Source organism: Schistocerca americana, chromosome 2, assembly GCF_021461395.2.
Source record: "Schistocerca americana isolate TAMUIC-IGC-003095 chromosome 2, iqSchAmer2.1, whole genome shotgun sequence".
In the NCBI taxonomy this organism is placed as follows: Eukaryota; Metazoa; Arthropoda; class Insecta; order Orthoptera; family Acrididae; genus Schistocerca; species Schistocerca americana.
The window spans coordinates 569,615,184-569,642,308 of record NC_060120.1 but is presented as its reverse complement, the minus strand read 5'-3'; the positions used below and the strand labels follow the sequence as shown (position 1 = coordinate 569,642,308).

The 27,125-nt window shown below is 38.5% G+C and overlaps 1 protein-coding gene across 1 annotated transcript; it reads right to left on the bottom strand.

Annotated features, from left to right (window-relative positions):
- Positions 1 to 10,506: 10,506 nt before the first annotated feature.
- Positions 10,507 to 21,622, bottom strand: LOC124595378 (voltage-dependent anion-selective channel-like). The gene is made up of 7 exons (XM_047134095.1): positions 21,485 to 21,622; positions 20,889 to 21,090; positions 13,998 to 14,118; positions 13,806 to 13,924; positions 13,590 to 13,698; positions 12,839 to 13,047; positions 10,507 to 10,982 (listed from the first exon to the last, which is right to left on the bottom strand). Exons 2-7 carry the CDS (start codon positions 21,085 to 21,087, stop codon positions 10,891 to 10,893), a joined length of 849 nt encoding a protein of 282 aa, XP_046990051.1. The 5' UTR covers positions 21,088 to 21,090; positions 21,485 to 21,622; the 3' UTR covers positions 10,507 to 10,890.
- Positions 21,623 to 27,125: the final 5,503 nt, after the last annotated feature.

The following is a 27,125-nucleotide window of genomic DNA, read 5'->3' as shown; positions in this document are numbered from 1 at the left end:
CCCACAGTTTACACAGATGGGAGGAGGGGCACAAGGAGCATTCATGTGCAACTGACAGCCACAGTCCCTACAGACAGGGCTGGCATTGCAAAGTGAAGATCTGTCCAAATTGCATGCACTTGTTGCACCACATGGGAGGAGAAATATATGGCTTGACATCACAGTGGTACATGACCACCCTGTTCAAATGCCTAGACGAAGCCTCAAGTGTCTAATCTTTTATCTTTTGGTCCCCGCGAAATGCGACAGATAAAATGCACAACTTGTCGCTCCAAATTAACACACAACTCATCAGTCTAAAAAGAGCTCTCAGTGGAAAATGATACCCTAACCATATTCAGAGTTTTATACAGGTGGTTGTGGTAGGAATGTCAGCAATTTGTAGGAGACAAGCAACACCAGTGAATGAGCAGGGGAGGCCATTTTGAACAGAATGGAACCACTTTTAATTCTTGAAATGTCCGCCCCCGGTAGCTGACTGGTCAGCGCAACAGAATGTTAATCTTAAGGGCCCGGGTTCAATTCCCGGCTGGGCAGGAGATTTTCTCTGCTCCAGGACTGGGTGTTGTGTTGTCCTAATCATCATCATTTCATCCCCGTAGCTGAAGTGGCGTCAAATCTAAAGACTTGCTAACGGTCTACCTGACAAGAGGCCCTAGTCACACAACATTTACATTTATTTTTTAATTCTTGAGGTGTTAAATGAAGAGCAATGTTTTTATAGTCAAACTGGAATCCCTGTCCTAGAATAGATTAAGTATTGGAGGGAGTATTTTTTTGTCTTGTCTCTCAGCCTTATGGTTCTCCCATGGCATAGCCAGGGAAGGGAACAGTTTGGGGTCACACCTCTCTATATTGTAATGTCTTAGCTCCAAAAGACACTGCTGGGGCTGTGCACCCATCAAACAAAGAAAGTTTTTAAATTTGCTTCGTTGTGCATCTTCCACCATAGTACCACCCACTATGAGTGGGCCCTCTCCCCATGGGCACCATCCAGCCACACCAAGAGGTCCTGACCAGTAAACTGTTGCCCAGAGCTCCATGTCCTAGTCGACATTCCCTGCACGATTCCAGCACAAAAAACACCATCCAATGGTAAGATAAGAGATGAAATAAGAATAGCAGAAATATAGGCTGGCAGTACAGAAAGGGAAGTAGCACTGCAAGGGCTGGGGACCCCTGGTGGCCAAGCATATTAACACAAGAGATGGAATCACCTTGGGGGGAGGGGGGGGCGCATTTTCAGAAGTTGTTCTAACTTAATGAGTAATGTTGTCCCTCACCGGCACAGGGAATTTTTCTGGGAGGTGTAAAATAAGCAATAGTTAAACCTTTCAGAAGAAATGTGACAACAAAGACTTCAACAATTATTGTCCAGTTTCTTTACTGACCTTTTCCCAAAATATTTGAAAATTTAATTTACTGAAGCGTAGTCTTACATTTAAGTAGAAACAAATTACTTAGAACATCACAGTCTGGGTTCTAGAAGGGTTGCTCAACTCACCATACATTACAAACCTTAAAACGCTGACAGATGCATACTTAGTGGAGGACGTTTCACCCCCAGACCAGACCAGGCACATAGCATTAAGTGTGAGGGTCTGCTGCTGTCGGAGACAGCAACACGGCAGTCAACATGTAGTAAAATCACCAGTTGCTATTTTTGTGATCTTTCTAAGGTGTTTCTGCACACCATGTTACTCTTAAAAAAACTTATGGAATTAACCACTTCACATTCAAGTAACGCTGAGCAATTCAAACAATGTTGGAAAGAGAAAATTTTAACAAGTAGGGAGAAAGCACAAAGGGAGTGCAATAGGCCCACAACTAATCATTATATAAGTGAATGACCTTCCATTTAACATTCAATATGCAGAATTGGTATACTCTGTAAATAATAATAGTGCTAGAATGAATCCCACTAGAAAGCAACAGGAGAAAATAACGTTTTTCAGAGTGCTATTAAATGGTTCTCTGAAAAATGGACTCTCCCTCGATTTTGAGAAAAAATACCAGTCAGTACTGTAGTAGCACACTGAGAGCAGCTTGTAAGTTGTGGGTGTACACAATGGTGAAAATGAACTGGAAGAAGCATATTCTCAATAATTAGGCTACTTTTGTTTCTCATACAATTGCAAATCTTTGAAACAAACAAATCAACCTCATGATACATTTTGCACATTTCCACTGAATACTATCTCACTGAGTAATTTTTCGGGGTAACTCATCAGTGTCAACTGCACAAAAGCAAACATTAAGAATAATGTGTGTTCAGGGAGTTCTGCATTACAACTATACCATAACACACATTCACTACCGAAATTTATCATAAATAATTCATCACAATTTAATAAGAACAGTGATGTGCATTTACTAAAAGACAATAGGAAAAATTACCCTTGGTACCCATTGCTGAAGCTGTCAATGGTTTAGAAAAGGAGTTCTATATGCAGCAACAAAAGTCTTGATTATTTGCCCAGTAACATATGTCTGCCAGACAGAAAAATTAGTTTTAAATATTACCTAAAATCATTTCTTCTGTACAACTTTTCCATAGACGAATTTTTATTTACAACTGGTAGCCTGTAACATATGTTAACCAAACCATTCCCAGTCATTTCCATGTTGTTGTTGTTGTTGTTGTCTTCAGTCCTGAGACTGGTTTGATGCAGCTCTCCATGCTAATCTATCCTGTGCAAGCTCCTTCATCTCCCAGTGCCTACTGCAACCTACATCCTTCTGAATCTGCTTAGTGTATTCATTTCTTGGTCTCCTCTATGATTTTTACCCTCCAATGCTAAATTTGTGATCCCTTGATGCCTCAGGACACGTCCTACCAACCGATCCCTTCTTCTAGTCAATTTGTGCCACAAACTTCTCTTCTCCCCAATTCTATTCAATACCTCCTCATTAGTTACGTGATCTACCCACCTAATCTTCAACATTCTTCTGTAGCACCACATTTCGAAAGCTTCTATTCTCTTCTTGTCCAAACTATTTACTGTCCATGTTTCACTTCCATACAGAGCTACACTCCATACAAATACTTTCAGAAACGACTTCCTGACACTTAAATCTATACTCTATATTAAATTTCTCTTCTTCAGAAACGCTTTCCTTGCCATTGGCAGTCTAAATTTTATATCCTCTCTACTTCAACCATCATCAGTTATTTTGCTCCCCAAATAGCAAAACTCCTTTACTACATCAAGTGTCATTTCCTAATCTAATTCCCTCAGCATCACCCGACTTAATTCGACTACATTCCATTATCCTTGTTTTGCTTTTGTTTACGTTCATCTTATATCCTCCTTTCAAGACACTATCCATTCCGTTCAACTGCTCTTGCAAGTCCTTTGCTGTCTCTGACAGAATTACAATGTCATCGGTGAACCTCAAAGTTTTTATTTCTCCTCCATGGATTTTAATACCTACTCCAATTTTTTTCTTTTGTTTCCTTTACTGCTTGCTCAATATACAGATTGAATAACATCGGGGAGAGGCTACAACCCTGTCTCACTCCCTTCCCAACCACTGCTTCCCTTTCATGTCCCTCGACCCTTGTAACTGCCATCTGGTTTCTGTACTAACTGTAAATAGCCTTTCGCTCCCTGTATTTTACCCCTGACACCTTTAGAATTTGAAAGAGAGTATTCCAGTCAACATTGTCCAAAGCTTTCTGTAAGTCTACAAATGCTAGAAACGTAGGTTTGCCTTTCCTTAATCTATTTTCTAAAATAAGTCGTAGGGTCAGTATTGCCTCACATGATCCAACATTTCTGCGGAATCCAAACTGATCTTCGCCGAGGTCGGCTTCTACCAGTTTTTCCACTCGTCTGTAAAGAATTCGCATTAGTATTTTGCAGCTGAGACTTATTAAACTGATAGTTCGGTAATTTTCACATCTGTCAACACCTGCTTTCTTTGGGATTGGAATTATTATATGCTTCTTGAAGTCTGAGGGCATTTCGCCTGTCTCGTACATCTTGCCCACCAAATGGCAGAGTTTTGTCAGGACTGGTTCTCCCAAGGCTGTTAGTAATTCTAATGGAATGTTGTCTACTCCCGGGGCCTTGTTTCGACTCAGGTCTTTCAGTGCTCTGTCAAACTCTTCACGCAGTATCATATCTCCCATTTCATCTTCATCTACATCCTCATCCATTTCCATAATATTGTCCTGAAGTACCGCACCCTTGTATAGACCCTCTATATACTCCTTCCACCTTTCTGCTTTCCCCACTTTGCTTAGAACTGGGTTTCCATCTGAGCTCTTGATATTCATACAAGTGGCTCTCTCTTCTCCAAAGGTCTCTCTAATTTTCCTGTAGGCAGTATCTATCTTACCCCTAGTGAGACAAGCCTCTACATCCTTACATTTGTCCTCCAGCCATCCCTCCTAAGCCATTTTGCACTTCCTGTCGTCTTATTTTTGAGACGTTTGTATTCCTTTTTGCCTGCTTCATTTACTGCATTTTTATATTTTCTCCTTTCATCAGTTAAATTCAATATTTCTTCTGTTATCCAAGGATTTCTACTAGCCCTCGTCTTTTTACCTACTTGATCCTCTGCTACCTTCACTATTTTGTCTCTCAAAGCTACCCTATTCTTCTTCTACCGTATTTCTTTCCCCTATTCTTGTCAATCGTTCCCTAATGCTCTCCCTGAAACTCTGTACAACCTCTGGTTCTTTCAGTTTATCCAGGTCCCATCTCCTTAAATTCCCACCTTTTTGCAGTTTCTTCAGTTTTAATCTACAGGTCATAACCAATAGATTGTGGTCAAGAGTCCACATCTGCCCCTGGAAATGTCCTACAATTTAAGACCTGGTTCCTAAATCTCTGTCTTACCATTATATAATCTATCTGATACCTTTTAGTGTCTCCAGGATTCTTCCATGTATACAACCTTGTTTTATGATTCTTGAACCAAGTGTTGGCTATGATTAAGTTATGCTCTGTGCAAAATTCTAACAGACGGCTTCCTCTTTCATTTCTTAGCCCCAATCCATATTCACCTACTATGTTTCCTTCTCTCCCTTTTCCTACAGTCGAATTCCAGTCACCCGTAACTATTAAATTTTCATCTCCCTTCACTACCTGAATAATTTCTTTTATTTCATCATACATTTCTTCAATTTCTTCGTCATCTGCAGAGCTAGTTGGCATATAAACTTGTGCTACTATGGTAGGCGTTGGCTTTGTATCTGTCTTGGCCACAATAGTGCGTTCACTATAGTAGTGAGAGATCTGAATGGGGGACTATTTTATCTCCGGATTATTTTACCCAAGAAGACGCCATCATCGTTTAACCATACAGTAAAGCTGCATGCCCTCGGGAAAAATTATGGCTGTAGTGTCCCTTTTTCTTCAGCCGTTCGCAGTACCAGCACAGCAAGGCCGTTTTGGTTAATGTTACAAGGACAGATCAGTCAATCACCCAGACTGTTGCCCCTGCAACTACTGAAAAGGCTGCTGCCCCTCTTCAGGAACCACACGTTTGTCTGGCCTCTCAACATATACCCCTCCGTTGTGGTTGCACCTACGGTACGGCTGTCTGTATCGTAGAGGCGTGCAAGCCTCCCCACCAACTGGCAGATTACCGGGTGTGAGTCGTGCTTCAGTAGCTCAGATGGTAGAGCACTTGCCCGCGAAAGGCAAAGGTCCCGAGTTCGAGTCTCGGTCGGGCACACAGTTTTAATCTGCCAGGAAGTTTTGAACAACAGTGTATAGTTTTAAAGAGAGCATCAGGCAACAACTGAAACAGGGAAAGAAATAAAACAAAAGATGAACTGATGGCTCAGGGACAATAGTGAAGATGGTACATCATATAAGCAGAAAAACAAGGTCTAGTAGAAACCCCCGGATGATACAAGAGATACTGAATATTAATTGATGAAAGTGGAAAACATAAAAATGCCGCAAATTAATGGGAATACAGACATTTAAAAATGAGTGAAAGGAAATGCACAATGGTTAGGCAGGAACATCTACAGGACTAATGCAAGGCTGTAAAAGCATGCATGACTATGTGAATGATAGGTGCTGCCTTTAAAAGAAAGAGGTGTTTGGTGGGACAAGAAGCAGCTGTGTGAATATCACGAGCTTCGATGGGAAACCAGTATACAGAAAAGACGGGTAAGCTGAAATGAATACGTAAGACAATCTATGGGGGTGACGTCAGTTCTTTGCCCGCCCATGAAATACTTTTCCTAGGTAATATCAATTTAGCACCCAATAGCACATTTCTTTGTGGGATTACAAGCCAAATTATCTATTAATATATTTTTTGTTTCATGTATTGGAGTTTGAAGTGTACAAGATTAACACATTTTGAAAAATGGTAATCCAATACCTGCAGAACAAGGGCACGAGTACACAGGAGATCCATAATGACCATAGAATGACCATCTCACACACCCTAGACAACGGAGGAAGAGTAAACTGTGCTATATATGTAATTGAAACACACAAAATGACACGAGCTAAAAGAAAGCCACAGGGGAATGTGACTGGATGAACACTTACATGGCTGAGCCAGTCAATCAAACTTTAAACGTGGGACAAATCACAAAACCTTAAAACTCTAAAGACATTAGTTTGAACGTCACTTAAAATAGAAGGCAAATTCGTTGGCAAATCCACCTCTGCCTGTGGGTCAGAAAATAAAACACAGTCTAACAAAATGTGATGCACAGTGAACTGTACACTATGTGCATCACGCAGGGCCCTCTTGCTGGAGCAAGAAGCAATGCATCATAGGGCTGTGCCCTATGCAAAGACGACCTCATCCTCATGATCTGACGAAGGTACATAGCAGCTGGGTTGTGCGCTTTATTAGACGGAGCTTACTGCCTGTCATTTCCAGCCATTCATCCTCCCATTGACATAAGACACTGTATCTCAGCAGCAAGGTGAGAGCATACATGGGGTGGTACATCATGCTAACCGAGCATCGCCACATGCCTCCTCGGCTGCTACATCTGCTCTTTCATTCCCTGCAATACCCATGTGTCCTGGCACCCAGCAAAAACACTTCCTTAGGTGAGGATCAGATGGGGTACATGATACTACAATAAGAATTTGAAAGAGCACTGAAAGATTTAAGTGGGAATAAGCCCACAGGATTTATTGACATTCACTCAATTTCTGAGATTCTTGAGAGCCAACCATGACCCAACTGCTTCACCTGTCGTGCAAGGTATAAGAGGGGGAAATACCGACTGACATTCAGAAGACAGTAATGACTCCAATTCCAAAGAAAGCATGTGCAAATACTGTTGAACAATTAATTGCAAAATACTGACATGAACTATTTATGGGAGAGTGAGAAACTGGTAACAGCCCACCTCAGGTAAGATTAATTTGAGATCTGGACAAATGTAGGAACACACAGAGCAATACAGACTACATCTTGTCTTACAAAATAAGTTGAAGACAGGCAGGCACGTTTGCAGATTACATAAACCTTTTGACTAGGTCGACTGGCCTATATTCCTTGAATTTATGAAGCTAGCAGGAATAAATGCAGAGTGTGAATAGTTTTGTACAATTTGTACAGAAACCAATCAAATTTAAACATTTAAGGATGTGAATGGGAAGTGGTTGGTAAGGAGGGAACGAGACAGGGTTGTAGCCAATTCCTATGCCATCCAATCTGTACACTGCCCAAGCAGTCGTGAATACTGAGAAGAAATTTGGAAATGGAATTAAAATTCTGGGAGAAAAAAATACAAACTGAGGTTTGCTGTAGGATTTAAATTTTGTCAGATGGCAAAGAAACTGGATGAGCAGTTGAATGGAAGGGACAGAGGTTATAAGACGAACAAGTGAAATACAGGTAGTGGAATGTAGGTGAATTAAATCAAGTGATGCTAAGGTAATTATATTAGGAAATAAGGCACACAAAGTACTGGATGAGTTGACTGCTTGGGGCAGAAAAATAACTGAATGGCCAAAGTAGAAAAGATATGAAAGTCATACCGGTATAAGTAAGAAAAGCATTTCCAAGAAATCGAAACTTGTTAACACCTAACATAAAAGCAGGTTTTAAGAAGTCTTTTTCTGAAGACATTTGTAATGAGTGTAGCTTTGTACAGATATGAAACATGGACAATAAGTTGTCAGGACAAGAAGAGAATTCACTTTTGAAACGAGATGCTATAGAAAAATGCAGATCAAATGGATAGACTAAATAACTGATGAGATACTGAAGATAAAAAAAATTATGGCACTACTTGACTTAAAGAAGGGGCAGCTGACAGGACCTATTCTGAGGCATCTGGTCAAATTGGTAATGAATGAGTTGGGTGTACAGTTGTGGGAGATCCAGGCACGAATAAGTAAGGAGGTTAAAGTAGATGTAGGTTGCAGCAGTTTTTCAGAAATGAGGTGAGTACAGGTTTGGCTAATGTGGAGAACATTAAACCAGTCTTCGGACTGAAGATGACAGAAACGTAGTACTGAATATGTACAGCAGTGTATATATAAAGCATGCGTTAACTAATCTTTGAACTAATGCAGCCCTGGAACTAATTTGTGCAGTCCTTATGTTTGTCGATTACATTAATTACTTTTAAATTAAATATATTGCACAGTATTTCACATATTATAGTTCACAAACACTGATTAATCCAAGCATTATCCCCACTGTCCACCATGGGACTGAATCTTGCCTGGTAGTGTTCAGAGCATGTGGCATGGTACAGAAAGTGTAAATGGAGCACACAAATGGGGTATCAATCTAGCGACAGCGAGGACTGAAAATGGCGAAATCCACTGACATAAGTGATAACAAAAGGTACAATGCTGCAGCTCAAAGAGTGGGAACAAGCATTTCTGAAATGGCATAGCACATGCTACTGTTGTGATCTACAGGAAGGGTTTGAAGGAAAGTGAAACCGGATCTTCAAGCAGGATAACTGAAGGACAGAATCATGCTACAGTGGAAGTATGACAGTGAACTCCTGTTGATGTCTTTGCCACCAAATGAACTTATATGAAGCCAATGGAACTATGAACTATTGGACAACAGCTCCACAATGAAAAACCATCAGTCCATAGTTTACAGGAATTGCTCTATGTGCGTGTAACACCTGATGCCACTTACCTCCAGAAGCCCGTCAAGTCTTTGTTGAATACACGGTCCTCTTGATCCAAGGATCTTTCGGCACTTCTGGTTTCATGCATTGGAAACTATCGGACTTTTTAGCAATATTATTTAGAAAATTAAAAGAGCAACACTTACAACCGATTGTGGAGTACCAACATTGGAACTGATTTACCATTTAGAATAGGAGTCAAACACAATTCACGGAAATGACCTAAAATAAAAACTAATATTTACTGTTCAAGAAATTTCATTTAACAACCACTGGTCTTTAACTATTATTTCAGTCACTGATAGTGTTAAACTCCTACTTTGCAAGATGATCTCTCAGTAAATAGTCCATTATGTCGGTACCTACAGGTATCTGGAATTAAACACTGGTTGTAATTATCACAATACAAATAGTAACAATAATACATATGTTTACTGGGTGAACTTTGCAATGCTGCACTGTAATATACACGCAAGCAAATTGCCACTTGGCGTAATGGCTAATGAGAGCCATCGTAAAGGCATTTCCCATTTAAAATCACTGCCATCAGGCACCGCACTCAGCGTCAACTTTCTTTGCGCAAATATTACTTCAGTACGTTTTACAGTGACCCAGGCTCCTCAACATCACCTACACCTTCATAACCAGCAGATTAGTTGGGCTGCAATTGTTGCACTTGCAGCATTAAAGTGAAAAGTTTGCAAACTAACATTTTTTTAACACCAGAAATACAAAGAAGACATACTTGCTTTTTATGCTGACTGTTAGTAATACAGTTCAACACCCCATGAAGTAGCTGCCACAATTTTTGCATTTATGCCTGATAAATTGCCAACTTTCTATTCAAAATGTTGTTGACTAGAATAAGCTACTTTCACTGACCTTTTAATATGTAACTAAAATTAGGTCGCCATTTTGGTGTTTTAACTGCCCACTGCCCCCCCCCCCCCCCATACTGTCAACAAATTGTTTTAATGTACAGAATATTTTCTTGACAGTGCCAACTCTTCTTGTATAGCAGACATCTCTTCAAGGTTTTCCATGTGCTACAACTGACTTTTGAAGAATGTCAAAGATCCTACAGTTCAGACCTGATGTTTTTAAGTAAAAAGCTTTTATTCTACTGAAGTGGACATCCACCTTTATTCTTAAACAATTATCTACAAAATTCATTTCTATGACCTCCAACACAACATGTACAAATTGCATTACACAGGCAAAAGTCTTTTTGGGAAAACTATACTCCACACTGCTATTAATTAAGCAAGATGCTAAAATGAAATGTGCAAATTTCAATATGAAAAGCACCAATTTACTGTGTGAAGCAGATGTTTCAAAATAATACTAAGGTCTTGTGGATAAAATTTGTGAATTACGGGTAGAATAAATCCAGGTTTACACACTGTCAGTTCATTGCACCTTCAAAAATGGTTTCATTTTGTAATTTACAAATGTGAGGCTTGAAGAAAATTTCAGCACTTATACTGTACAGTAGTTCTTATACAATTATGTTTTAATTCAGCCAACAATACAGTAAATACATAGGTGTCTCCAATAGTGACATCTAAAATATTAACATCCTCAAGTTTTGTTTCACCATGCTGTATAATTATTCAAAGGATCACGAAGCACAATTTTGTGCTGCTAGCTGTAAAAATAAATAATGCTGGTAAAATGTGAACAAAGTCTGGGCACATATTCCATGTGCAGTCCATTCCATCACCGGCATACTTCTACCAATAACACTTTTCTTCAAGCTTCACCATGTTATCACTGTACTTTCTGTGACACTTCTAGGCCTCCATCTCGAGAGCTACACCTATCTTGTGTCCACCCTGGTTGAAATTCTTGCCGTCAATTAGCGCTGACAAACTAACTGTAATACCTGGATGCAAGAAAATTGGTTACACACAATACACGAACACTCATTTACATAACAATTTAACAACTACATATTTCAAACAATGGAAAATTCTGAACGGATTATAACAATATTAGAGAAGGAAAGTTGCTACTCACTGTATAGCGGATATGCAGAGTTGTGATATGCACAACAAAAAGATTCACACAATTATAGCTTTCGGCCATTCAAGCCTTTGTCAACAATAGACACACAAACACGTGCACGCACACAAAGTAGTGTTTGTGTGTGTGTGTGTGTGTGTGTGTGTGTGTGTGTGTGTGTGTGTGTGTGTGTGTGTGTGTGTTTTGACAAAGGCCATAACTGCTGAAAGCTATAATTGTGTGAATCTTTTTGTTGTTAATATGTGACTCAGCATATCCACTATATGGTGAGTAGCAACTTTCCTTCTCTAATACTGTTCCAACTACATATTTCCTAGTTACGTATCATAAAAATTTGATATGCAGTTAAGTAAAAACCAACACACAAATTTCAGATCTGGAAAACACAACAAACTCAGAGCTAACATTAATATCACTGCATTAAGTTCTCACATTCATTTACAAAATTTTAATCACCTAACCAAATTCAGAAATGCCTCAGCTTCCATGGGTGACATGGCTCATTGCACTGTATGATTGCAGCGATGTGACAACAACTGTTTACTGTTATGTCACTGACATCCATCAAATGTTCATCTAACCCCTGTGCGAACTAGTGCCCAATTTGTAAGCACTAGTGTAATCCAGGGGTGCAAGCAATTTGCACAAAAATTTTGCACTCTGCATTCTGTTAGACATGTGTACACTTTTCACAAATTTATTGTATGGTTTACTGTATTAAATACTTTTCTCATGAGCACATCACCCTTATTTAATCAATCAAGTCTTCATGAAAGAAAAGCACTTGTCTGTATTCACTAGGAAAGCACTTTTTAAGTTACATGAGAATGTTGCTCTGAAAAGCTGTGCATACAGTTAACACTTTGTATGAACTACAAAACCTTTCAACATAGGCAAACAACTGAACTACCCACCTGTGGGGAAAAATTAAAGATTCTACACTGAATGTACGATGTAATCAAATGAAATTTTCCAATACATTTTCCTGCCACACCATTCTGCCTGTCAGTATGTACAAGTCCACTCCCAAACTGTTGCTGCGTATTAACCCTGAATTGTTATAAAGTTGCCAGGGATGGAAGTTTTTACCTTTCTTACAATCCCCAATAAAATTTCATATACATTGTTTTTACCACAATATGAACCAGCAATAAGTTTCATAGCTGCCACAAGTCTCCCAATTCTGGGCAAGAGTGTACAGCAGTGGTTACACAGCCAATACCAGCTACGATTTGTTGCACTTTTACATATTAAAAAGAGAACAAAATTACAGTAGAGAGAAGATTCTACAAGCTGAAACGAACATGTATTTTACAGTATAATGTACAACTCAGCATTTCAGCACTTTGCTTTGCTTCTCCAAAGGAAATGTCATCTTTACAGTACCATCCACTTCTCACTGTATTTGTTTATTTCAATTCACACTCCACCTTCCTAAAAATTTATTATTTTTATCAGAAATTATCATTATCACCCTACATTTTCCTCATTTCCGAACTAATCAAGGAGAAATTCCTATGAAGCTTTTAATCTTACACACCTCTCAGTTTCTTACAGTATGCTAATGCCTGGAATGATTATCCTGCCTTATTTTGCTTAGCTTAATTTAGATCTGTCTAAATTTCATTGATATGACAAGCACCCCCCCCCCCCCCCAATGAACACACAAATATTAGTCATTGCTACTTGCAAAATCACGGCAATTTTAACACTTACCTTCACGGATTTTCTGTGAGTAACCTATCCCTATCTGGCTGGCATTATTAACTTTTGCTCTAATAGAGGATTCTCTGTCAATAGAATATTTGCATCCAATTCCAAAATTGGTTTCATTTGTGCCTGCAAACCACGCTAGTTGGGCTCCCGCTTCTAGCTGGGAGTTCACTTTCTGATAAATAGATCCACCAAATTCCTGCCCATCATTCCTGTAAATTGAAGATTTATCAATGACAGTGCTTTAAAATATTACAATGCATTCCAAGAGCTTTTTTCACAATGTGCTTACTACTACATACAACAAATATTTCACCTGTTCTGGGAAGTAAACCACAATGCCTATGATGTGACTACCAGTAAGCCAAAGAATTGTTTCAATGTTCCAAAAATGACAATCCAATCAACACAGCAGCATGCTCCCCCCTTGCATTTTTTGGTGTTCTGTTATCCCCCAATCTTTACAGTAGTGCAAGAGGAAAAAATTTTGTTACATTCAAACAATGTTACAATTACACGACAGTTGAATCACACATTAAAACACCTCTCTGGGAGCACTGGATCACACATACCATCAGCCTAAAGGCCACTGTGAATAGAGCACACTGATGACTGACTACATTTATTTATCAAAAAATTAAGGCAAAAATTACCAGAAGGTCAAGTTCTCTGACCAACACTAAGTGTTATCCTGTTTCAAAAACAGGCAATTCCCTCTACTTTTATATTATTAGCTTATAGCTCAAGTACTTACACATTGGTATGGAGAATGAAATCACTAGCCGAGTATCCAAGGGAAATATTGTTTTTAGTTAGTTTGGATTTCTGACTGTCAAAGGCAGTCTGGTAACCTACTAGCCATCCTGAAAATTTAAAAGTTAGCTGTGATATAATGAAATATTCAAAATATAAATGACTAATTTCATTAACTTTCTTTTATGCAATACAAGGTACTTTATCAAACTCTTACCATTATAACCAAGAACAGTTGCTACTTTAACATTAGGACCTGCCAAAATCAAATCAACGTCCATGTTAACTGCACACATATCGTTCTTAAATTCAGTTTTTAGGCAGCCTGACTTGCTCCTGAAACAAAAACAGAAGTATGACAAAGTGCAACAATACACTATGATGTTAGCTTTAAAAAAGCTTTCCTTACCCAGTTTGTGGTGCAAATGTTGAGTCCAATGAAATTTTCAGTCCTTTGGCAAGGTAATTGTCAACACTCACTTCCATGCCCAATGTATTATCTGTGTTCCATTTCTCAGAAAATACCAGTCCTGGAAAGCACGAAGTTAATCATTTATTAATTCACAATACATCAACTGAGGCACATATGATGGCTTAATTTGTGTACATCTTTTTTATTCTTTTATCGCATCAAGATAAACCTTCACAAGGGTTTCCTATTACGTTACAACAGCTATGACGAATTTAAGAACTTTTTTAGTTATAATTCTTTGATCTTGCCTCTGCTCCTCCTCCAAAATTTAACAGCAGGAAACTAATTACAACCTTGTTTATAATATTACTTCATGTTATTTTCCTCAATGGAACGGCTGATTGTTCACACCTAAAACAGGTTGCATTTAACTAAAAACTTTTTTTTACGCAGAAATGTATAATGACAGTTTACTTACAAAACCACTCAATGCTGTTACACAAGCAACCCACAAATACTGCAGCACAACCAATGAAACTAATGTCCCTTTCACCGACACAAGGAAACAACAAAGTTCAATAAAATGAACCAATGTTGCAGCAGTGTGTAATTAGAAGATGGTGAACTATCTTCGACATATTTGGTGTCAGCTTTACAATTTCTCCAGCATACAGGAATGACAACAGTATACCGCAAATTTTCTTGTAAGCTGCCTGCCATGAAGTATAATAGTACTTAACACTGACCACTACAGAAACTAAAATTCACACTCATCAACAGAAAATATGAGAGTCCTCTGAACACAAATTTTATGGCAGAAGAGTACAAGAAAATGAGATTAATGACAAAATGAGATGTCAAAATTTTATTGTCAGACTTAGGAATGAAGAGAAGCTCTTACTAACAGTGGAATCATTATGACACCTGCAGTTATGTTTCATTGTGACACTGAACTGAACAAACAAGCATCATTAGTGAAATGCTGTTGTAAGAAACTCTTTCCTGTTTGTGTGATCTTGACATCAATAACTCATCTTCACAGACACTGAAGTTATTAAGGTAGTTAAATGATCATAACCAACATGGTGAGTATACTCTACATCAAGTCCTAACCACGTTCGTTTGTAACAACAACAGAGTTGCACTGAAAATAAATCACACTAACAAACTTTTACAAGTCAGATGTCCACAAGAGACAAGCAACTGTTCTCTTGTTCTGTGATGCTACTAACACTAAACCCAGGCTGCTGAAACTTTGCATGTGACATATGGGTTTCAAGTTTGCAGTGAAACAGGTTGATTAGTGAAGAACAAGAAGCATGAGGCACTGGATGTGGGATATGAACCAATCTCACCCTGGTAACCGCTGCCAGTCGTGATGTCAAAGCTTCCACATTGCTGGCTTAGTTTGGTGTGAGCATAAACAACATGCATTGTGATCGTTTCGACCCCGTGCTTGCGTTGCGCTCTGCTTTGTTCACTGTGGCTTATGCAATGGCATAGGTATGTTTGTCTACATGAGCAGCAGAAATAATACTAATGGACAGCTGTAAGTTCCTGCTGATAAAGTTGTGGAACGAACATCTAAAGTTCTTGGAGTTAGTGCAAGAACAGTGGTAAGCATGGGATATTACTGCAAAAGTTGAAAGATGTAGACGTGAGTTGTAAAAATTCTGGGATGCCTTTATCAGATAACATAGACCAAGTAACTCCTGGAAATAATAAAAAGCAGCCTCAACCGATCACTGACAGATTCTCTCTCAAGACTGGTGCAACTTGCTGGCATATTTATGCTTACTGCAGCAGGAAAGAGAATCCTACAGTAGCAAAGTTACTAGCACTGTTATTGGAAAGTGAACTTTTCAGCAATTAGAAATGCTACTGAAAGCTGTGCTGAAAAGCATGGCTTTGTTACAAAGTGGTAGACAAACACAAAGTCCTGTTAGAAAAGGTATATACTGTTATGGCTCTAAGCATATTCTTGTACAAAACTGTGGGTGAAGACATTCAATCTGTGTTTGTGATACAATCAAGAAAATGGGTTTGGCCCTGATTCCAACTACAGTGACGATAGGAAGCTGGCTGGATGTGCACCAATGTTGCCGGAGATCTTGAGTGAAAAGCTATAAATATTGGTCAACTTTTGCATCATTATCTTTTTAAGACAGAGTGAGAAGTTATTACTTATTTTGTAAACTATGTACCATATTGTTTTCAAGATATCGGTCATCATCAAATGCTTATTTTCTGCATTTCTTTACTCCGTTATCAAAACCGCGTGCTTCTTTACGATTATACATACATTATTGTGCATTTGTTTATTTGCTGTCATTGTGATAGCAATTCCAAAATGATTTATTATACATACTGTTATTTCTCAGTAGCTTATATTTACGAGATAGGCAGAAAACCATTGTCTATTATTGGAAACATTGACTTTAGCAAGCACTACGTAACTTGGGTTTGTTTGGCTGCCAGATTATTCATAGTAAATCAATTTTTCTTTAGCACAGTGGAAGTTTCACTGCTGCTTTGCAGTCATGGCAGTAGTGAACCTTTCTAGAAAATTGCCAGCACAAAGTCCCCCATCTTTCCTCCATCAGTTCATCATACAGCTCTTGTTTAACTACAAAAAGCATCCATTCCAAAACTAAGCACAAGATAAACATAGCTCCAGTAACCACCCACTACCCTAAACACATTTCCTGGTTGCACAGTGTAGTCACAGCAGTCCACTACTAACTTACAGACAAAGACTTGTCAAGGTTTGCTGTGATTACATACCACTTGAGGAGTATAAAGCAATTGCTGACACAGAAAATGCACCCTTGCAATGCATAGGTATGTTCGTCTACGTTTCATCTACAGAACAGTATGCAACTGTCAAAAAGAAGGAAATAGCATTTTCAATGCTAAAAGAGGAAAAAGGTAGGAAAGATTATCTCCAGAAGTTGGAACCAACTCAAAACTTATTGTGGTTCAACATCAACATGCATCTAAGTTGTGAATTCTGCAGTCCACTCAATGTGTCAAACTAAAGACCACTAGGATTCTCATATTTCAGACTTAAGTTGTTTAAAGTTTTACCAACCAATTTGAGGACTTAATTGTTTATTTAACCTTCATTAAGATTTTTAATTTTCAGTATTAACCTAATGTTACTGATGTACGAATAAATGTAACTTTTGTGAATATTTTCTAGCTTTATTTCCTAATTTGTTAGATATACTAGATTTAATGACATGAGAATTAATTTCAGACTTTTAAAGCTAAGACTGCTCTCATGTTCATATTAATAATATCAAAAAATCCTTTTCTTTTAGGCACTGAAGTAATCAACTTTCAAACAACTGAGTTAACTATCAAATGGGAGAGATACAACAAGCTTAGGCATTTTACGTCAGACTAATGTCTTAGGACAAAGCATTCTGAAATGCATCAGAACAGTTATCCACATTACAGATACAGTAAAATAAAGTGAGGTTTTGTACAAAATTGGGGCACCATCACGGGGTCACTAACTACAACTCGAAACTATGATTACATTGTACAAGTAATTATCTCCCAATACCTACATAAATGCTGGAACTATCAATACCAGCCATCTGTTTTGACCCTTGATAGGAAAATGGCAGACTTCTCAATTTAAGACCAAGGCAGGCATTTATAAAAATGATAATGTATACTATTAAGTTCACAATGACCAGTTTCAGCTTGCTGCCATCATCAATCACTGAAGACATGATCTGCAACAAATATCAGAATGGTGATCTGATGATGGCAATAAGCTAAAACTGGCAACTTTCTCTGCCTAGTCTATACAATCAAAACTGACATTTACGAATACACCAGACATTAACCCCTCACTAAACCTGAATACATGTAAAGTATGTGCTATAGCAAAACTATTTCTATTCTCATGACATCACAGTCTACCACAAATTATTAATCCAATTTCAAAGCCCTATATCATGCATATTATTACAAGTACAAATATGACCGAGGAAAACACTCACCTAGTTTCCATTTTGCACTCTACAAATGTTCCACTAGTGATCCTCTAGTCACATGACATGTCCAAGCAAAAGTTAGTTCCATGCCTTAGTTAACAACAGCCTGTAAATGGTCATCAGAGGAGCACTGATGTGTTCTCTGCGGAGTTCCAGTGTTCTTGGTTACAGGAGTACACATGTACACACAATCCTTATCTATTCCCAAAATGGGAAAAAACCACAACGCATTACGACAGGTGAGTTGGGGGGGAAAAAGGGAACAGGGCCACTACATCTTCACCACTTCGCCCAATCCAACGATGAGGAAGAACATTTAGGAAGTAATGAATATCAATGCTCAAATACGGGTGTGTCCTGTATTGTTGGAAGATGAAATCTTACCGAGGTAAGAGGTAGCCCATCACAGTCTTTGACAGGAGGAAAACAGTCCATAGTTCATACAGCTTCTTCTGCAACACTGGACGGAAAGCATTAACGTTCAGCAAACCTCATTCATGCACTACAATTTATTGAGACAATTCAGTGCCCCCATGCACATACTACATTGTGATGGAAAAGTGAAGGCATACCCATAATCTTTGTTTTAATTTTAGCATAAGCTGCAAACTGTACAGTTTGAAATAGAACCAATGTTGCAAAATGTCCCATACTTTTCTGTTTACAGAGACAATCTGCGTGTGTAAACTGTTGATACAAAAACAATGCTCTATTTACATGGTGGTTTTTTTCTGTAATTCCTTTTGAATGCATGCTGCACTGTAGCAGCAGAAACATCTCACACATTCCAACACACAAAACTTTGTTTTATTGGTATTTGGTCACTGCACTGCACTCTTAATGCCCATTGTTGGCCACAATTTAAACACTGAATTAGCAATTCTATTCACTTATGAATCACATTTGTACATTTAATACTTGGGAAAACATAGAACTCAGAAAACAAATGACTCATTTACAGCAGACCTTTATATTAACAGTGCACTGTTTGACACACATGATGTTGCACACTAAGTCAATAGTTAAAGATGGCATCATGTCTATGGGCTCAACCAACCATTCACTTCAGATTCTTCCTTTCTGTTACTCTCAGGATTATGACAGCTTTGCATCATTACTCAGACCTGAGATATGTACACTAAATGTCACATCAAACCATGTACCAAGTAAATATATTATCCCACTGCTGTACAATGTAGCCCCTGATCACATCTTTAAAACTGGCAATTAAACTCTCCATGGAGACTGACCCAATCATCAATGTAATGTAGAAAATAACTATTTTCCCATATCTTACAAATGCAAGGAAACAGGATTTTACAACTTGTAATGAGAAATCTTAGAAGAAAGGACAATTTATCTGAGAAATTCAGCAAGTTCTTAAAGCAGCTTCACTTCACAACAGATTCAGAAAACCAGATGAAATTTATATTCTTAAAGACCTACAAATTTTCAGCAGAAATGATACATACTATTGAGACTCAAATCAAATTGAGAAAATTACAACTGAAAAGAATGAAACGGAATTGGGTGGATCTCAAGAGCCAAACAGTACAGCCATCAATGAGAAAGAGAAGGTTTAACAACTCAAGTGGTCAATAAAGTTAATAACAAGGGAGGGGGGGGGGGGGGGGGGGAAGGGGGAGAGAGAGAAGAGAAAGAGCGAGTGTGTGTTACAAATCCATCAACCAAGACCAAATGGCGGAAGTACTCAAACTAAACCAAATAACTGAGATTTAATAATTGTTGACAGGTGCTGCTAGCAGTGCTGCCGACATGTAGCCATCCGCATTTGACAAGGTTTTGCGTGTGCTTGCAATGCAGAATATGACACTTCATGAACAGCCACAAGTGGGTGACAGCTGGAACCTACCAATCGACTCACTGAAATGTCAATCACAAAATTACTGTGTCAATAAGGATAGCATAATCCATCCTGTAAGGCATATTTTCACAGGTAGCACAGTTTTCTGTTCCTGTTCAGCATATACACAATTCAAACCAAATGGAAATGCCCACAACCATTATGAGTTTTAGAGGGTGATGTGGAGTGAGCAAGCTCAGTACTTATTTGCTGCCTTCGTACCCAGCCTTGTGCTCAGGTGTATACAAGTAAAATGTGACAGGAAGGCAGTGCCTACAGTTGATTAACAAATACAGCACTCTTCACAGCACAAATGTTTTGATTATGGCATAGTAAAATGAGAAACTCATTAACAGGTAATACAGAACAGTACAGTACTGTAATAATTCGGAGGATGCAAGCAAGCATAGAAAACCTAAAATTATTCAATCTCCAAAGAAACTAAACTTAAGAGCTGAGGCGTATGTACACTCACAATGCACACTCTTACACGTTACCTAAGTGCCCATTATTTAGCTTGCATAGTGACACTGACAGCTTGACAGGGTACAATTGTGTTTCAAGTTGCACATTGTAAAGACACCGCTGTAGACTAAGGCATCAACATACTTTCGATTAGTATGTTACAATCACAAGCAATTGCTGTCTCAGACAGTTGTTTTGCCTAGTTTCTTCACCATACTGACATGCAACAAAACTCATGAGACTAAATTTTCTGACGTTCCAAATTTAGTTCACCCAAATAACCGTCCCTTAGTATAGAACATTTTTTAATCGTGGGTCAACAGTTAATATAAATGCAGTTCTTCTGCAAACCCAACACTGAACATAACTACGTAATTTCATGCATACAAATCACAGCGAACAAGCTGTATCTGACAACTTTATGGTATTGTAAGAGTAGCATAAAATTCTTGGTAAGTATGGGAACTCTATGATGGAAAAATTCAGTCGTATACTGTATTCGTCTTGTTACTGCCAAAACTAAGAATTGCAAGTAGACGTTACACTTACCATACTCTTTGATTCCGTACTTAGTTTCCAATGAACCGAACAGTTTTCCTGTATCTTGATTGGAAAAACCTCCCATTGAGAATTCAACTCCAGAGGCTGACTTTGTTTTACAATCAAGCTTAATTAAGCCGAAATGATAACCCTTTCCAAACACGTTGCGAGCGTCTTTACCCAAATCGGAGTAGGATGGTGGTGCCATTATCTGCGAAACAGAAACATTTTTTTAATGCAAAAGTTTGGTCTGCTCCATAAGCTCATATACAATTACTGATTAGCGTGATCAAATGTTGTAATCGTCACAAGTTCAAAAGCAAACGTTAGCTACCGCGACCCTCGTGGCCGTTAAAGATTACACATATATGAAAATTTATTTAACATTTATGTCTAATGAGTTTGTCAAGTAGACAGAAAAGCCTTTTCTGTGTCTATTTCTTAATATTTTAGCACTGTTCAAGTAATGAGATGAAAAGGCTATACCGGTAGGTCACGCCACACCGCAACTGATACAAGTCGTTGCACTGCAATAAAACGTTAGTCCACGGATGAAAATTAAGACAGTATCTGAGAGTGCCAGTATACGAATAATGTGTACTTACGACTATTATAAATAATTCAGTTACACAATTAGAAAACTTCTATCCACAGGCAGAGCACCACCGTGAACTTGGGGAAAGGGAAGTGCACTGCGCAAGTATTCTGAAAAGCAAGTGATGTCGAGAGTACTAATTACAAATAAATATCTTCGAAGGACAAAATATGTAAAAAAAAGAGTTAATTAATTTTAATTAATTATAATGTGATGCAGAACCTATTAAATTAAACTGATATTGAAAAACGTAGCTTTTCGTAGCCTCTACCCCAAAGTTGACCTGGGAGAGATTACATGACGCCATTTTTTGCGTGTGTAGAATGATTATGTGGCGGGAAAATTAAGCGTCTTTAGTATTTATAACTGCTACTTACAAATTAGTATACCATACGCTTAAAGTATAATAACATTTTGTTACGGGGTAACACTAGAAAAGTTCCTGATCGTTACTTATTTATATATATTACTCACACTGTTAAATTGTCTTCTCCTTTTCACTTTCCTTCAGTATGAACATGCATGTTTCATTTGGAGTTTAAGACATAGTTGGCTTAATGCTGTGACTTCTCTGATTGTGCCAGCACGTTTTGATATTCTTTATTTTCACATTTCTTGCAAATTACGTACCAAAATACTTAACTCAAAATGAGCGTAAACGTGTTTAGCAGATTCGAAAATATTAATCTTATTTTTACTTTGGCTGGCTGTGCAGTGCTGAGAGAGAGAGATACTTGCAACGAATCATGTTTGTTTTTTCTAAGAAACTAAAAATATTAGACTGAAAAGGCAATTATAAATTTCCCTATATATGAGCTATCAAACGTTTTTCCGGACGCTCCGAATGTACAAGTGTCGACTTAAACAAGCAATTTTGTCCTGAAATCCGTGTTTATGACGTAATAAGCACAACAATTTGTATGCATTATTTAGATAGGATTTCTCATAAGCTGGGATCGTGTTAGTTATCACAAGTGTCTTGTACTGGACAACAGCGAAAAAAATGGCGTGATATTTATTCTGTTTTTTATTTGCAACTATGTTTTCACATATAAAAGCATTTAAATTATTGTTTTACAGTCAATGATCGTATAGTACGTTGCATTTTTTTTCAGGGAAATATAATGCGATTACCACTTGCCACTCTGTGGATTAAAAATGTTTAGCGTTCTTGGAATAAATTAGTTGAAGAGAACTGGCAGGGACAAGGAAGACTAGGATTTAAACTCAGACTTTCCAGAAAATACGGTATAACGAAATTTTCAGGCGATGACATTTAATAAACAGAAATTGAACCCTCACTAAATGCGAGGTGTAAAACTTCATTTTTCACTCATTATGTACAATCGGCTTAGTAAGCTGTCTAGGTGTGCTCCTGCCATCTGAAGATTTATTACAAAATAAATTCAAAATCGGTAATGGTCTGATTGAAATTATCTTTTTGAAAACATACTTGAGGTTGGTTGAATTGTGAGCATTGTAACTGCACTACAGCCACGGTTCTCATAATGGCTAACTTCGTGAAGACAGTATTACCTGAAAGTCGTGCATGGTCTGTGCAAATACACATGTCCTGATACTCATAAAATGGGTGAGTCCTTACAGAAAAATGATAAAAGTGCCAGTTCGTAAGACACTATGTGCACAATGACCTGATAGAAAAGTCGCTACACTGATTTAGAGAAATGCGAGTAATGTGCGTCAGCATAGTTTTAAAGAAACATTAGGCAATTCTACAGTGTACCATTTTCATAATTGCTCCAATTCTTAATAAGTCCTGTGACAATCTAAAAAAAAGAAACTTTCTTCAACGAGAAGGTAGGTAGGAACACCACTCATAAACACCACACATGGTCCTATTGGAGGGAGGTGGTGTGCTACTGCTTTCCTCCGACCTCTAAACTTACTTATCTAGAAAGGGACGTGGACCTGCAGGACAGTGAAACCTTGTATATTTCATTAATAAATCTTTAGCAGATAGCCCAGTCAACGAAGATAAAAAAAAAACCGCCGAACTGGGGAAAAATTCGTATAGTCGCAAATTTTTGTTTAGTGGTTGGAGCGAGTGTTATGGGGTGTGAACGAGGGACGTTCAAAAGTACTTCATTTCATTTTTCTTGAATAATTCGAAAACCGCGGCTTCTAGCGAAAATATTCCTCCTTATAAATTTAAATTACATTTACTACAGAAAGTTCCTATTCATTTTTAGTCTAGAACTAACAGTTCCCGTGTTGCAGGAGATGGAACAACCGTAGGTATTGAAAACATTGTTTTGCTGGTATGAAGTTAATATTTATTGTTAAATGAAGTGGTTAAGAGTAAATATAGGATGCCTGTACCACATGTACCACTCCTAAGCGATAGGCCTAAATTGTGTTCTGAGGGTATTCACAATAGACCCGTGAGGAAAACCAGGTCGCCGGATTGTAGTCAAGGATTTCCTTCCTTTGTAGGTCTACAACCAGAAGAGCGAATAGGAGATTGCCCACACTCTCACTACGTCACAAAAAGCCACTACAGGGTGTCACACAGAAGTTACAGTGCCCCTGTCACAGCTCGCCTTGTGACTCACTGGCGACACAGTGCATATACATGCCCGGGATGAGAGTCACTAGCATGAAACGCATATGAACAGATTCTACGTAAATCTCTAACTGTTTTGTATACAGCTAGAGGGGACATTGATTCTTAGCTATTCTGTACAGCAGTTGCAGCGCACTTCCGGAAATGCGACTCCCCCCAGCATGAGTGCTATTGGCTTTTCAGTTTAGACTACATCTCCCGAACACTTCCCGTCCATTTCTCTCATGTGAATAGACAAAATAACTTCACCGAGCTCCGTTTATGTAGTGGAGGTGTTTTCAGTTTGTTTAGTGGGTACTTATTTCCAGTTGTTAAGTGAGCTTTTACGCAAAATATGTTCCTATGGGCTATGGGAAATGTTTTTAGTGAGCTGCAGGTGTTCGGAAATTACCGCTACAAACTTCTAGGGCTTGTTGGGGGAAGTGAGTACGTAATATTTTGGATAGGAGCCCATACCCGGAAATGTTACGCAACAACGCTACAGAGCGTCAAAGCTATAGGCGCCGGTGCCTGTAAATGTATGTACATACAGGGTGATACCGTGATAAAGATACAAACTTTCAAGGATGATGGAGACGGATAAATGTATCAATCTGAGGTAAGGGTCCCTAGTTAGGAAACGAACGAGTCGACACTTACACACGAAAATCTTTCTAATTCCTCTGACAGTGGAATACATGTACCAGTACTGTTGTTGCTAAGAATGTAGGGTGTGCAACTTTCAGAGGTGGTAGTATGAACCTAAACAAGAAGAAATGTCCAGGAAACATGGGCTCTAAAATGCATACCTGAGGAGCTGTCAGAGCTTATTCATTTTCGCTTGTGTGAAACACATCTCTTCTATTGAACAGGCGGTCATGACTCAGAACGGTTTCCGCTTATAACTCTCGACTCGATCGTTTCCGGTACAATGACCCCTTGGTCAGAGTGATAAATTTATATTTTTCCATCATCCTCGAACGTTTGTAAGATCACAGAATCACCCTGTACATACATACATTTACAGTCGCCAGCGCCTATACCTTTGACGCTCTGTACTCACTTCTCTCTACAAGCCTTAAAAGATTGTAATAGGAATTCCCGAACGCCCTGTATTTAGTGTTCGTGGGAAAGGGTTGTGATTAGTAAATATGCATCCCTACTGCCTGTTTGTGACAGCATATTGCAAAGCTCTGTAACTGTGTTGTAATCACTTCGTGATGAATTAATGAATGATCACAAAGTTACTGGTTCCCTTCACTGGTAGGTTGCATAAGTCTCTTCCACCTATAAACTGCTGGCACTTGTAGAGAGGGCTACAGTGAATGTAGTATATGTTGTAAGATGGCTGTGAATACGTCTGATCGAATGGGAGGAATGGTGTTGAAGTCTAGAACAGTTATCTGCTGTACTGCATTGCTGGATTTATGCTGAAATATCTGAAATTTCATAACACCTAGGAGACCTGCGCGGGTTACAAAGGAAGCCAATTTAAATCTGTGGGCCTCTTCAGATGTTACGAGAGCTGAGGCTGAGATGATACGTCCCATACTTCTCATGCTGTGAAAAGCATTCCAGCCATTGATAGTGGAGACAATGAAATCGACATTGTTGAATACATACTGACAGCCTGTTATACTTGCGTAGGCTATTCATTGTGGTAAACGGTTGACAGCTCCAGCTATTGAGCTATTTTGCGTAACAGCTCACATAACAACAGCAAATAAGTACTCACTTCATAGACTGGAAATAGCTGCACCATAAAAATACCAACCCAATGAAATCATTTCGTCTGTTCACACAAGAGAACTGGACAGGAAATGCTGAAGTGGTACACTCTCTATAAACTAAAAAGCAAACCGCACTCGTGGTGGGGGATGTCGTCTTTCCCAGAAAAATACTACAACTGTCTTTCAGGATGAATAAGAATCAATTTCCCCTCTAGCAGTCTATTACAACATGCAGAGGTTTATGTACAATTTTTCTTTAAGCGTTTCTTGCGTTAGTATTATCAGTAACTCATATATGCATTCCATGCAGTGTTAATGTACCCTGCGGGAAACAAACATCCACAGACATTTCTCTCCACTGGGGTGCCAGTGATTCATAAGGCTAGCCGCAAAAGGTTCCATTACTTCTTGTGTTACTTCTTAGAAAGTGTGGAGAATCTCCTATTCGCTCTTCATTTTGCAGACCTATGAAGGAGAGAAGTATATGATCACTATCTGGCGACCTACTTTCCCTCGCACTTCTACCCTCCACCCCCGCCCATTCCACGCTTACACCACTAGAACACAATTTATTCCTTGACGCTGCTGCATTTAAATGTGTTGCATTGTCTAATATTTGTTCTTAACTCATTTCATTTAACAATAAACATTAATTTTACACCATTAAAACATGATTTTTAATAATCTGCGATTTTATCATCCCTTGAAATGAGGAAAATATTTGTCCTAGAGAAAAAATGGATAGGACATTTTTTGTAGGAAATATACTGCAGTTCAATTTTGACCTGGGAAACATTATCTATAGTACTCACAGTTTTTAGATTAATCAATAAAACTGTAATAACATGAGCTCTAACATGGAAATAGCGTTTCCAGGTCCATGTCCATGAACCACATTTTATTCCTCTATGTGCGAGGAATATTCCCTCAACGTTCGGCCATACCTTTTTGTGACACACTGCACTTCACGTGGACAGAACATTTCCCATATATTGTACCACAGTCCACTATTTAGTCTTTGACAGCAATACTAAGATTTCTCATCTTGACTGTGAAAGACTTAATTTATAAAAAAAATGCCACTATTTATTCTACGTAGTGAACGAGATTTGTCCACCATTTATTCCAGCAAATACAGAGGGGTCCAAAAAAATGTATCCACTGTTTAAAAGACCATAACTTGCAAACTAATTGACGGAGTTGTCTCATTTTTGGTGAAAGTGTAGCGTAAAGTCCAACTTAAAGATATCACTGTCAGTGTTCGAAATGGTTACCATTAACATCCACACACAAACGACGCCGCCGAACTGCAGCACGAACTACTGACTGCAACGTGTTCAGTTGGATATTTGCACATG

Excerpts from the sequence above, each read along its gene's own strand:
- LOC124595378 (XM_047134095.1), bottom strand. The coding sequence starts at position 21,087 with ATGGCACCACCATCCTACTCCGATTTGGGTAAAGACGCTCGCAACGTG. Across the intron at positions 13,925-13,997 it reads ACATTTGCACCACAAACTGG|GAGCAAGTCAGGCTGCCTAA; the intron begins GTAAGGAAAGCT and ends TTTTTGTTTCAG. Across the intron at positions 13,699-13,805 it reads AACTGTTCTTGGTTATAATG|GATGGCTAGTAGGTTACCAG; the intron begins GTAAGAGTTTGA and ends TTAAATTTTCAG.